The 12,323-nt window shown below is 33.2% G+C and overlaps 1 protein-coding gene across 1 annotated transcript in view; it reads right to left on the minus strand.

Moving 5' to 3' along the window:
• Positions 1 to 12,323, minus strand: part of LOC114336234 (CD63 antigen) — a 46,134-nt gene that overhangs the window by 5,727 nt on the left and 28,084 nt on the right. Inside the window, exon 3 of the mRNA XM_050644143.1 lies at positions 3,246 to 3,422. Coding sequence (XP_050500100.1) covers positions 3,246 to 3,422 — 177 coding nt within the window. The remainder of the gene's footprint in view (positions 1 to 3,245; positions 3,423 to 12,323) is intronic.

Below are 12,323 nucleotides of genomic sequence, written 5' to 3' on the forward strand. Positions count from 1 at the left end.
CATATTGAATCCGCCATTCTGTTTTTCAAAAAAATAATGTTAGATTTGTAATCAGCGACCTTAAACTACCAAATTTGATAAAAAGTTTTGCGTTTTGATTGATATTTTCAATTTATTTCCGCCATTTTGTTTTTCAAAAAAAATAATAGCAGATTCGTAATCAGCGATGCCAAAAACTCTTACGTACGAAAGTAATTCCGAAGTGTTTGAACAATATACGCTTTTAAAGGTTCCTGACCACGTTTTCGGCATTTGGAACCACAGTGCAACATCGGACAGTGGTCCAAAAACCCGAAAAGGTGGCCAAAATATGAAAGCTTTTTTTGATTTGCAGGGGTTTTTGAGGTCGATAATTACGAATACGAAGTCTAAATTGCAAAAAAAAACAAAATGGCGGATGTAATATGGCGGTTTTATGTATTTTAAATATATGTATACAGTCAAAATTTGATATCCGGGGGTTTTTGAGGTTGCTGATTCTATCTATCTAATCAGCCCTAAACCATCCTTGGATATAGGCCTCCTCTTCCTTCTTCCATGCCTCTCTATCTTGGGCAATTTGCATCCATTTTGACCCAGTGTGCTTCTTCAGGTCATCTGACCATCGCATTTGTGGCCTTCCCCTTTTTCGTTTGTGGTTCCACGGTCTCCAATGTATTCTGCCGTAGGGTGTGTCCGGCGAACTTCCATTTAAGCTTTGCTACTTAGGTTAAGACATCTTTCACTTTTGTTTTGTTACGGATCCATTCGTTTCTTTTCCTGTCTGATAGTTTAATGTTCAGCATTTGTCTTTCCATGGATCTTTCTGTCTTTGCTATTTTTTCCATATTTTCTTTTGTAAACGTTCATGTCTGAGAGCCATATATTAGAACAGGGAGTATACATTGATTGAAGACTCTTGTTTTTCGATATTGCAAGTATTTTCTGTTCTTTAGAATAGAAGACAGTTTTCCGAATGATGCCCAGGCCAATCTTATTCTTCTCTTTATTTCTTCGGTCTGATTTTCTTTATTTAATCTAGTGATTTGTCCTAGATATATATACTCTTTTACTTGTTCTATTCTTGTTTGTGCCACTGTAATTATTAGTTCTTCTTGTTGATTGGTCATGGTTTTTGTTTTACTGTAATTCATCTTCAGTCCTATCTTTGTCGATTCTCTATCTAGTTCTTCCATCATTCTTTGTAGTTCTTCACTTCTTTCTGTTATTAATACAATATCATCAGCATATCGTAAGTGATTCAGATATTGCCCTTTTATGTTTATACCCAAGCCATCCCAGTGTAGTTGTTTGAACACATCTTCTAGAGCTTGGTTGAATAGCTTGGGCGAGATGGTATCTCCTTGTCTTACTCCTCGGTTTATTTTAATAGGCTCCGTTTGTTTCATTAGCTTAATAGTTATTGTTGCCTTATTATATATATTTGTAATTAAGTCGGTATATCTGTAGTCTATTCTGCTGTTTTGTAGGGAATTATTTACTGCCCAGTGTTCCACACTATCAAATGCTTTTTCGAAGTCAATAAATGCCATGTATAGTGGGATATGATATTCGTTAGCTTTTTCGATTAATATCTTCATCGTTAAAAGGTGGTCACTTGTACCGAAGTTTTTTCTAAATCCGGCTTGTTCTCTTGCTTGGTATCCATCTAATTTAGTTGTTAATCTGTTTGTTAATATCTTGGTTAATAGTTTGTACATCACATTTAGTAAAGTTATGGGTCTGTAATTCTTTAGATCCTTTTATCACCTTTCTTAAATAGTAACAGTGTTACTGCTTCGTTCCAAGTGTTGGGTATTTGTTTTGTCATTAAAATTTTATTCATAAGTACTCGTATGTACAAAACATCTCTAGTTGTTTTCCCACCATTTTTTAGCATTTCTACAGTTATCCCGTTTTTTCCTGGCGATTTATTATTCTTCATCTCCTTGAGTGCTCTTTTGATGTCATTCTTACTGATTTCTGGTTGTAAGTCGGAATTGACATTTTTTATTTCTATTTGTAGTTGCTTAAGGATTTTTTTTGTTTGTTTCTGTTTTGTATTGTACAGGTTTTTACAATATTCTTGTGTTATCTGTAATTTCTTCTATATTATTGGTCTCTATGCCTTCTTTGTTCTTTATACTATTAATCTGTATGCTTCCAAGCTGTGGTTTTAAGCACTTCATATTTTTATTTTGTTCAATGGTTTTTTCTATTTTTTTCTTCCTGTACTCTCCTTTGACTTTCCTTAATGTTCCTTCTGATAGCTTTGTTTACCGCTTTGTAATCTGCTGTGTTTCTCTTATCTACGATTGCTGATCTTATCTATCTAGGTTGCTGATTACGAATCTGAAATCAAAATTTCAAAAAACAAAATGGCTGATGCAATCCGCCAATTTTTTATTTTAACGTTAAATTCGATTATTAATCATACGAAAGTCAAAATAAATTTTTACTTTATTTTTCAACGATACTGTACCTGACCCTTTCTACGATTTTACCCTACGATACTGAAATGATTAAAGACCTACTGTCATAACAACTACCTGAATGCTGCGGCATGATCTGTTTATTTTGCGTTAACGATTCATATTGAAACTCGTATTGAAAAGATATGTCAGCGGTCGAATACGACCGCCGCGACGAGCTGGGTGTTCGCGATCTAAAAAACCGCTTACTTAAAATTTCTACGTCTATCACCCACTTAAAACATTGAAACACAAATGTAAAATATGAGATTTTTCGATCAACAACAATATTAGGCATACGTAGTATGTATAAGTAAGAAATATAATAACAACCAGATTTGTAGGTTTTTATAGTTCTGCTTTAAGCTATAGTGCGGCAGCCGGTTTTTCTGGTAATTTTGGACATTTTTTATTTACATTTACCCTTACAGGAACCCGCTACGCTTGTCAATAGGAAAAAAACATGAAAAAAATCTTATACAGGTAGAATGAAAAAGTCATTTTTTGACTTAACGTTTTTTTTTAACATTTTAGAGAAAAATTATTCAAATATACCTTGTAGACATGTAGATCATAAAAGTTATGAAAATTCTCTTGAATTGAAAATCATAAAGAGTTATGAAAATTCTCTTGCTAATAATTCCAATGTAAATTAAAAGTGATTAATGTTTATTCAAATAAAAAGTTTCTTCAATTTGTACTTGTTGCCGTCTTATAGACAGTGGTCTGAAATTATTTATTCCTGACGTTTCGTCTGCAACTTTTCTGTTTTTAAAATGAAAGAATTTTACCTACCTGTGATTGTATGGTATCCCAAACTACTGTAGTTTCATTAAAGCTGTGGTTGTTATAAGTATGCATTGTTTCTTCTAATTTATCAGCTAAAAATTCTTCGGTTTTACCCTTGAGGACTACAGCAGTAATTCCAACAGCCAACTCGAGAATAAATATAATAACCAATAAAGTTGAGTACTAAAAACGAATAGAAAATTACTATAAACAGAGTATGAATTAAGCTTGTCAGGATGACACGTTCCACAATTTAAAACTTCCCCTGTTCCAGTGTTCCCATACATCAAAGTTTGTCCGAGTAGACACTGTTAAGCTATTAACAAATTTTCAGCTTGCTATAAATAAACTTTTTTTTGGTACGCGGGATCCAGGCCTAGAAGAGTGTGTGTAATTTATTTAATTTAACTGTTACTGTTACAATTACTGTTATCAGAAAACAGAAAAAAATGTGTATTTCACAAATAAACATTGCTTTAGGCTTAAATTAAATGTTTAAACTGCCAAGAGGCAGGTGGATGACCGCTTTAACATTGAATTTAAGCGAAAAACAATATGTATTTGTCAAATAAACATTTTTTTATATAGTAATGAAACACAGACTTACTCACAATCATTTAATAATACTTTGACGACCGGTTTCGATCTCTACACTATTCAGATCATCTTCAGGTCGGCGTTACAAGTAGTTAAATGCTACAATTAAAGAAAGCCAGAGTTAGAACATTGTGTGGTTGTACAAACGCTAATAGAAAGCCAAATTTGAAAAAAAAATTTGAAAAAAGGGAGGTATGCCACTGCTGACATTTCAGAACAACAAACTGATACATACATATGCACACATATGAGAAACAGATACTCATAAGCATGTATACGTACATGGATGCATGCGGTTTATGACTATTTGTTGAACGAGTAAAATCTTTTAAAAAACCATTAAAAACTATTAAAAAAACTTATTAAAAATTTTTTAATCAAAATTACAAATGCTTCTAAAATTCAAAAATAATAAATAGTAAAATATTATTTTGATCCACTTACATGCCGTTACAAGGGATGCGTTGCCAGTTCGTTGATAACATGTTTATACGTCCAACTTATGCTAATAGGATAGCTAGGTGAGGGACAGGGCAAGCAGACATGCTTTGTAGGTCAAAACATAGTAAATTTTTGAAATTTGAATGGATCCTGAAGGAAGATGTGTGTTGAGAAACAGAGAATGTTGTGTTAGAAATGAGAAAGACAACGTTCGAGTGGGTGTGTTTTAATGTAGCTAAGTACGAAATAGCTTTATTGTAGACACTTGTACTGATGTGAAGGTCTTTGCTCGTAGATGTTATTGAGATATGGGCAGAGGTCAAAAAAAATATTTTTCTTTCTGAACATATTCTATCATACAATAGCTCAAACAAAAAACCCCTTCCATTTCAGATCACCTATAATTTTTACAGTTTTTCAACCAAAATTATTTTGACAATCTTTTTATCTATCTTTTTATCTAATTAGTTTTCTTATAATCCTCTAAATTTCATAGATTTCAAAGTGTCAGGCACCTACAATTATATTAAATATATGACATCCCTTAGTCCTTTGACTGGGAACAATACATTTTTAAAAATTTTTCCTATTTGTCATTTTCCATACTTTGACCTCTGCCCATATCTCAATAACATCTACGAGCAAAGACCTTCACATCAGTACAAGTGTCTACAATAAAGCTATTTCGTACTTAGCTACATTAAAAACACACCCACTCGAACGTTGTCTTTCTCATTTCTAACACAACATTCTCTGTTTCTCAACACACATCTTCCTTCAGGATCCATTCAAATTTCAAAAATTTACTATGTTTTGACCTACGAAGCATGTCTGCTTGCCCTGTCCCTCACCTAGCTATCCTATTAGCATAAGTTGGACGTATAAACATGTTATCAACGAACTGGCAACGCATCCCTTGTAACGGCATGTAGGTGGATCAAAATAATATTTTACTATTTATTATTTTTGAATTTTAGAAGCATTTGTAATTTTGATTAAAAAATTTTTAATAAGTTTTTTTAATAGTTTTTAATGGTTTTTTAAAAGATTTTACTCGTTCAACAAATAGTCATAAACCGCATGCATCCATGTACGTATTGGGACCGTGCAAGTTCGGCAAAGCGACCTCTATTTCTACGCTCTGTACTTTTATTCGCACTTTTAATTATATTGGCCAATTATATTAGTCCTGGTTGCTGGATAATTGTCAAGACCATAGTCCAAAAAAATAATAAGAAGAAAAAATAAGATGCAGGTTATGTTTAGCAAACGTAAACAATTGTATGTAGTAAATAAAATCAGTTATTAAAATGCAGTACTGCAAGCAAAATACAATTAATTAAATTTACCTTTATATAATAATTGCATATCATATCAATATTGTGGAGTAATATATAATTTTTCTGCGTCAATGACAGAAGGTATGAAATATACGTCAATTTGACAATTTCAATTGACAATATGAATTATTTGAGATAGTTGCAATATTTCTCCGCGACTCACGCACGGTCGTTTCTCGTTTCCCTTTCCAAGTACTTGCACACCGCGAATACATGCTTATGAGTATCTGTTTCTCATATGTGTGCATATGTATGTATCAGTTTGTTGTTCTGAAATGTCAGCAGTTGCATACTCCCCTTTTTTAATTTTTTTTTTTCAAATTTGGCTTTCTATTAGCATTTGTACAACCACACAGTGTTCTAACTCTGGCTTTCTTTAATTGTAGCATTTAACGACTTGTAACGCCGACCTGAAGATGATCTGAATAGTGTAGAGATCGAAACCGGTCGTCAAAGTATTATTAAATAATTGTGAGTAAGTCTGTGTTTCATTACTATATTTAATATGGACTCACATATGCAACCCATTCAATATTTAAACATTTTTTTATATGTTTGACAGCAGTAAGATGTATTTTGAATTAAATAATTGTTTCAATTAATTTAATTAAAAGAAAAATTCGGGCCCCTTGTATAAATAATTATGTTAATGTTTATATTACTGAATAGAGAATTGAATAACCTTTCAAATGAGCTACCACACGATCCCTATTCATTATTTTAAAAAATCGTCGTCAGTAGGATGATAAATATAGGTATTCAAAAAAATCATAATTTAAAAATAAAAATCGACTTGTTTCGGGATTTATTTCCAAAATAGCCCATTCCTGAACAAATAAAGTTATTCCAACCTAAACGTCCTCATTGTATAAACAATTTAGCACTTGGTGCCATTATCTTGAAACTTGTTATTGCGATTTTGAATGTCATTACCGCATTTAACATACAGATGTTTGTCAATTTCCTGTTTCAGTAGGTATTTCAAATTTAGATAACATTAATTTAATAGTTAACAAAGCTAATAAACATGATACTTTACAAACTTGTTTTTGAATTGAAATGATTATTTCGCAATATACTGTTATATTTCTATTTGATATGAAAATTAAATTTTGATAATTATAAACAGAATTCAATTTAATATAAAATATTTTCAATTTTCTCAACCACGGGCATATAAATTTAAAACAACCTGTATACAACAAATTGTTATATTTAATTTTAAGAAGTGATTAAATAAGACTCAAGTGAAATCGATAATAGGCCATTATCGTTTGTTCGCGGAAGGATCGATCATTAGCCGATGCTAAATAAGACTAAGTGGAAATAGAGAGTAGGTCATTAAAATTTGTATATAGTAGAAAGTAATTTTAGAATGGGAATTAACTATTTTCTTTGAAATCCATTAAGCATATTTAGAAAGTTTAAAAATTGGTTTTGAGGAATACTGCGAATGAGAGTTGGTGGTGGAAGTTTGATTTGTGAATCTGGAAGGGATATTTAGAAAGCAGGGGAATGAATGACAAATAGAGATCAGAATGTTTTGAGCTGTCGAGAAGTGAAGTCGAGTAGTAGACGGTAGTGTACGGAGAGTGAGAAAGCCTGTGTAGTTCCGTGAGTGTGAAGTATCTATCGTAGAACGAGAGGTAGGCCAGGTTGAGAGTAAAAGAACCTCCTTGAGCCAAGAGTTCCCGGTAGCTGATTGCAGTTTCGAAAAAGGTAGAACACAGCATCACGACAGAAGCAGGAAACGAGAGCTATACGAGCTAGTTTCAGAGGAGAACATTACTGGAAGCCAGGACGAGGTTTGGATTGCAGCCAAGGATAGCAGGAAACGGGTCTTGTGTGAAGACATTCTCAGTGCACCAGAAAAAGGTCAGTCTCATTTGTTTGGACATGAATGTATGGGTTTTTCGTAGTAAATACCACATTTAAAATTGAAGAAACATAATCAATAATATCAGAAAAGCTTCATCAAACTTAAATAGAATTGTTGCTAATAAATCATAATAGTTAAATGTTAATAAAAACTTTCAATTGGAAATCAAAAGAAAATAAGATTCCCATGTGTAAATGTTATGTTTAAGAAAAATAAGATATAGCAAATATTAAGCAGTGATTGCCATTTAAATAAAATAAACAATATTTTGATTACAATTGTAACCCATATGTGTTATTATTTTACTCTTTTCTTTCCTATCCCGATTAGGAACCATTAAGAAATACTTAGAAGCCACGTATGTAAGTAATTAATTTTATAAAAAGCCCTGAGATTGAAAACATATTGATATGTGATCTGGTAAATTAATTAGATTATTATTAATGCATTGATTAAATTAAATGACATATAAAAATATTATCTCATATCAATAATCAAGATCACAACAACTGTCGTCCAACGTGGAAAGCATTGTTAAGTATTTCTAGTGGCAAATTTGAAGGATAGAAAGAGTAAAGCCGGTATTTGAAAATTTATATGCCTGTGGTAAAAAGTGAGATACTTACATTTGATAACATAAAATTTTAGATCTCTTTAGGTACAAATTTTACATAACTGATTTAATATTTTATTTTTACGATATTTACATTTGATATATTTATTGACAATTTATAATATTTGGGTGAGAAAAAGTCGTCTTGGTAACATACTAGTAAAATTTCATATTTGGCGGGGACAGTACTTCTTAAAAAAAAAAAAAAGTCTGTGACAAGAAGCCAAAGCAAAGACAACAAAAAACAAAAAGAACATTCAAATCAAGAGAATAATTCAGACCAAGAAGATATTTTAGACACGACAATCATGGCATCAGAACAGCAAGAATTATCGGGGATGGCCCGTTTCGGCGCCGGCGATTCGGCGCCAGCGATTCGGCGTCGGCGTTTCGGCGCCTGCCGGTTCGGCGCCCGCCGATTCGGCGCCCGCCGATTCGGCGCCGGCTGATTCGGCGACAGATACTTTGGCAAAGTGAGAGAGAAAAAAAATAGTTGTTAATGTATGATAGTCTGAAATTTTCTTTAACAAAAAATGTAGAGTCAGGAGAACAATTTTCGACATTTTAATTTTAGAAGATGTAAAATAATACCCGAAAGTTAGGTTTGGACCGAAGGGTTAGGTCTTCCTCCTTTGAAAATTGTACTGTATAATATATAATATATATAATATATTAATTTTTTAATTAATTATGTGCAATTAAATAGCTTACATTTACAAAAGTTGGAAAAAATAACATTTAATATATTTTTTTAGTGTGGTATAGATATAAATCAAGAGCCTCTTAAATTTCTAAAAAAGTAACGTAGGTATAATCTGGCGCCAAAACAGCCGACGCCGAATCGGCCGGCGCCGAACCGGCCGGCGCCGAACCGGCCGAAGCCGAATCGGCGGCGCCGAACCGGCCGCGCCGAACCGGCGGCGCCGAATAGTACTAGACCCAGAATTATCAGGAATAGATAAATTATTACAAATGATGCAACTCCAGTCACAAAGAATAGAACAAAAAATGGATAAAAATCAGGAAGAAACATCAAAGAAAATGGATAAAGTGGATCAAAAAATGGATGAATCACAACAAAAAATGGATCAAAAAATGGAGGAAACACAACGAAAAATGGATGAAACACAACAAAAATTGGATCAAAAAATGGATGAAACACAACAGAAAATGGATGAAACACAACAAAAAATGGATGAAACACAACAAAAATTGGATAAAAAAATGGATGAAACACAACAAAAAATGAAACAAGCAATAGAAGAGAACAACAAGAAAATGGAGGAACGCATAGAAAAGGAAGTAAAAGGATGTTTAACAACAATGAAAAACGAGATGAAAGAACAAGAAATGAAAATTCAAAATAAAATAAAGGAGATAACGAATTGCCAGAAAAAAGAAATGGAAAGTTTGGAAAACAAGTTGCAAAACGCTATTCAAGCAGACATAGAAGAAGTGGAAAGAAAGATTGCGGAAATCAATACCCAACAAAATGTCGGAGAAAGAAGAGAAATGGTTATACATAGCACAGATGACGTGAAGATAAGGTTTGGCGGGGATGTAAGAAGATTACACCCAGTGCCGTTCATAAATAGCCTGAAAAAGAAAATACAGCACATCGGAAATTTCGAAACAGCAAAAGAAACTATCAGAAACCATCTCAAATATGAAGCAAGCCTATGGTTCGATAGCAAAGAAGAAGAATTCGGCAATTGGCAACAATTTGAACAAAAATTTTTGAATTATTTCTGGGGAAAAGTCCAACAATTGGAAATTAACAAGGAATTGCAAAATGGGAAATACAATGATAGGATGGGTGTATCAGAAAGGACATATGCTTTGCAAATTTACAATAATGCAAAACATTTACAATATAATTACTCATCGGAACAATTAGTCGAACTGATTGCAAGACATTTCGAGGAAACGCTGGAAGACCATATCACATTGCAAAACTACAAAGACATAGATAGTTTATGCCAATTCCTACAAATAAGAGAATCACGTCTAAGAGAAAGAAAATCAAGAAGGTCGCGAGAAGATTACAGGCCCCGAGAAACACAAGAGTACAGAGATAGAAATCAAAATAGGAGGGACTATACAAGACGAGATTTTAATCCCAGAAGGGAAAACGAAAATAGAGACAACGGAAGAGGAAATTATGAACAAAGAAATAGGCAATGGAATGAGGACAGAAATCGAGAATACCAGAATAGAACCACCACACGCTCAAATCAAGAAAACAGAAATAATGGTAGACAAAATGAACAGGGATATCGAGAAAACCGAAACAGATCCGACAGACCAAGAGAAAATAGAAGAGAAGTAAATAATACCCAGACAGATGAATATGACGGAGAGAGACATTATGACGAAAATATAAACAACGATGAGCAACCGGCGTCTTTTCACGACGGCGCTCACTAAAAACCAAAAATCAAACAGGAATCTTTTGTCACCCCAAGGAGTTTATTAAATTGGCAGGAAACAACGAAAAGAAAAATGGAGTTAATTTAAAATTTGTGGATGGATTTATCAACGAGAAACCAATTAAAATTATGATAGACACTGGATCTGAAATAACATTGGTCAACAGAAAACTAATAGAAGAAGTTAACTTAACAAATTTAATTTACAAAATACCTAGGGTAAATTTAGTGGGCGCAAACAAACGGACATTGGCAACTATAAATGAAGGCATACGAGTAATGGTACGACTGGGTAAGAAAATGTATGCACTACAATGTGTAATAATGCCAAACATGTCACATGACATGATAGTAGGAGTTGACGAATTGGCAGAAAAACATGTAGTGATAGATTTTAAAAATAATACGATGAAACTAACAGAAGAAGAAGAAAAAGAACAGGACAAGGAACATGAGAAACAAAATACGGACGAATCAGGTAAAGAACAAACAGTGGAAATGAATTTGGCAGCGAAGCAAGGACAAAGAAAAAAAAGGAGAAAAGGTCAGAAAAAGATAAAAGAAAATGAAACCTGTGGCTCCTCAAAAGAAGAGTTGAGCCCAGAAGAAGAAAATTTGAGAGTATCAGAAACAAAGGAAACCTGGGATTCCTCAAAAGAAGAGACGAGCTCAGGAGAAGAAGAAATAAAGCAAAAAAATGAAAGTGAAAAAAATATGATTGAAACAGTGGTATTTGAAGAGGAGGTATATGCAAACGAGGATGCGGAATGCACGGTAAACATGTGTGAAGAATCTGAAAAAAAAGACAGAAAATTGATATGTGGAGAAGGGAAAGAAAAAGAATTGCGGTTGATGTTAAGAAATTACGAAAATTTGATCAATGAGGAAAACAGAGTGGCTAAAAAGTACGAACATTCATTTGAGGTGAAAAACTTGGGAAATTTTCGATCAAAGACTTACCCGATTCCATACAAGTATCGACAAGAGGTGAAAGAAGAAATAAATAAAATGTTGGAAGATCAAATCATCGAAAGATGTGATTCACCGTATGTTAACCCGATTGTGATAGTAAAGAAAAGCAATGGAGAATTGAGATTATGTTTAGATGCCAGGAATATCAACCAGCACACTGTATCACAATATGAATCACCTCTAAACATCGAGGCCATTTTTGGAAGAATCACCGGGTCACACATATTTTCGAAAATTGACTTAAAACACAGTTTTTGGTTGATACCGTTAGCTGAAAAGTGTAGAAACTACACCGCTTTTTCTATTGATGGTATTGTCTACCGGTTTAAGGTAGTGCCATTTGGATTGCAGAGTGCTTGTGCTGCACTCGTCCGAGCTCTACATACCATTTTGAATCGCCATGAAGATTTCATAGTTCATTATATCGATGATTTATTAATTTTTTCACAAGATACTCAGAGTCATCTGGAACACATAGAAATAATTCTGAAAGAATTGGACACAGCGGGATTGAAATTAAACATTGAAAAATGTCAATTTTTTCAAAAAGAAGTCATTTATTTGGGTTTTCAATTGGACACCAAAACAGTAAGATTAGCCGAAGACAGAGTCAAGCTCATAGATGAATACCCAAGACCAACGAATTTGAAAACATTGAGAGGTTTTCTTGGCACGATAAATTATTTTAAAAAGCTGATTCCCGATTTGAGCCAAAAGGAAATTCCTCTGATAAAATTGCTTAAAAAAGGAATAAAATGGAATTGGAAAGAAGAACAGGAGGAAGCTTTCGAAACATTAAAACGAGAATTCTCA

The sequence above is a fragment of the Diabrotica virgifera genome, chromosome 2 (genome assembly GCF_917563875.1).
Source record: "Diabrotica virgifera virgifera chromosome 2, PGI_DIABVI_V3a".
NCBI lineage: Eukaryota > Metazoa > Arthropoda > Insecta > Coleoptera > Chrysomelidae > Diabrotica > Diabrotica virgifera.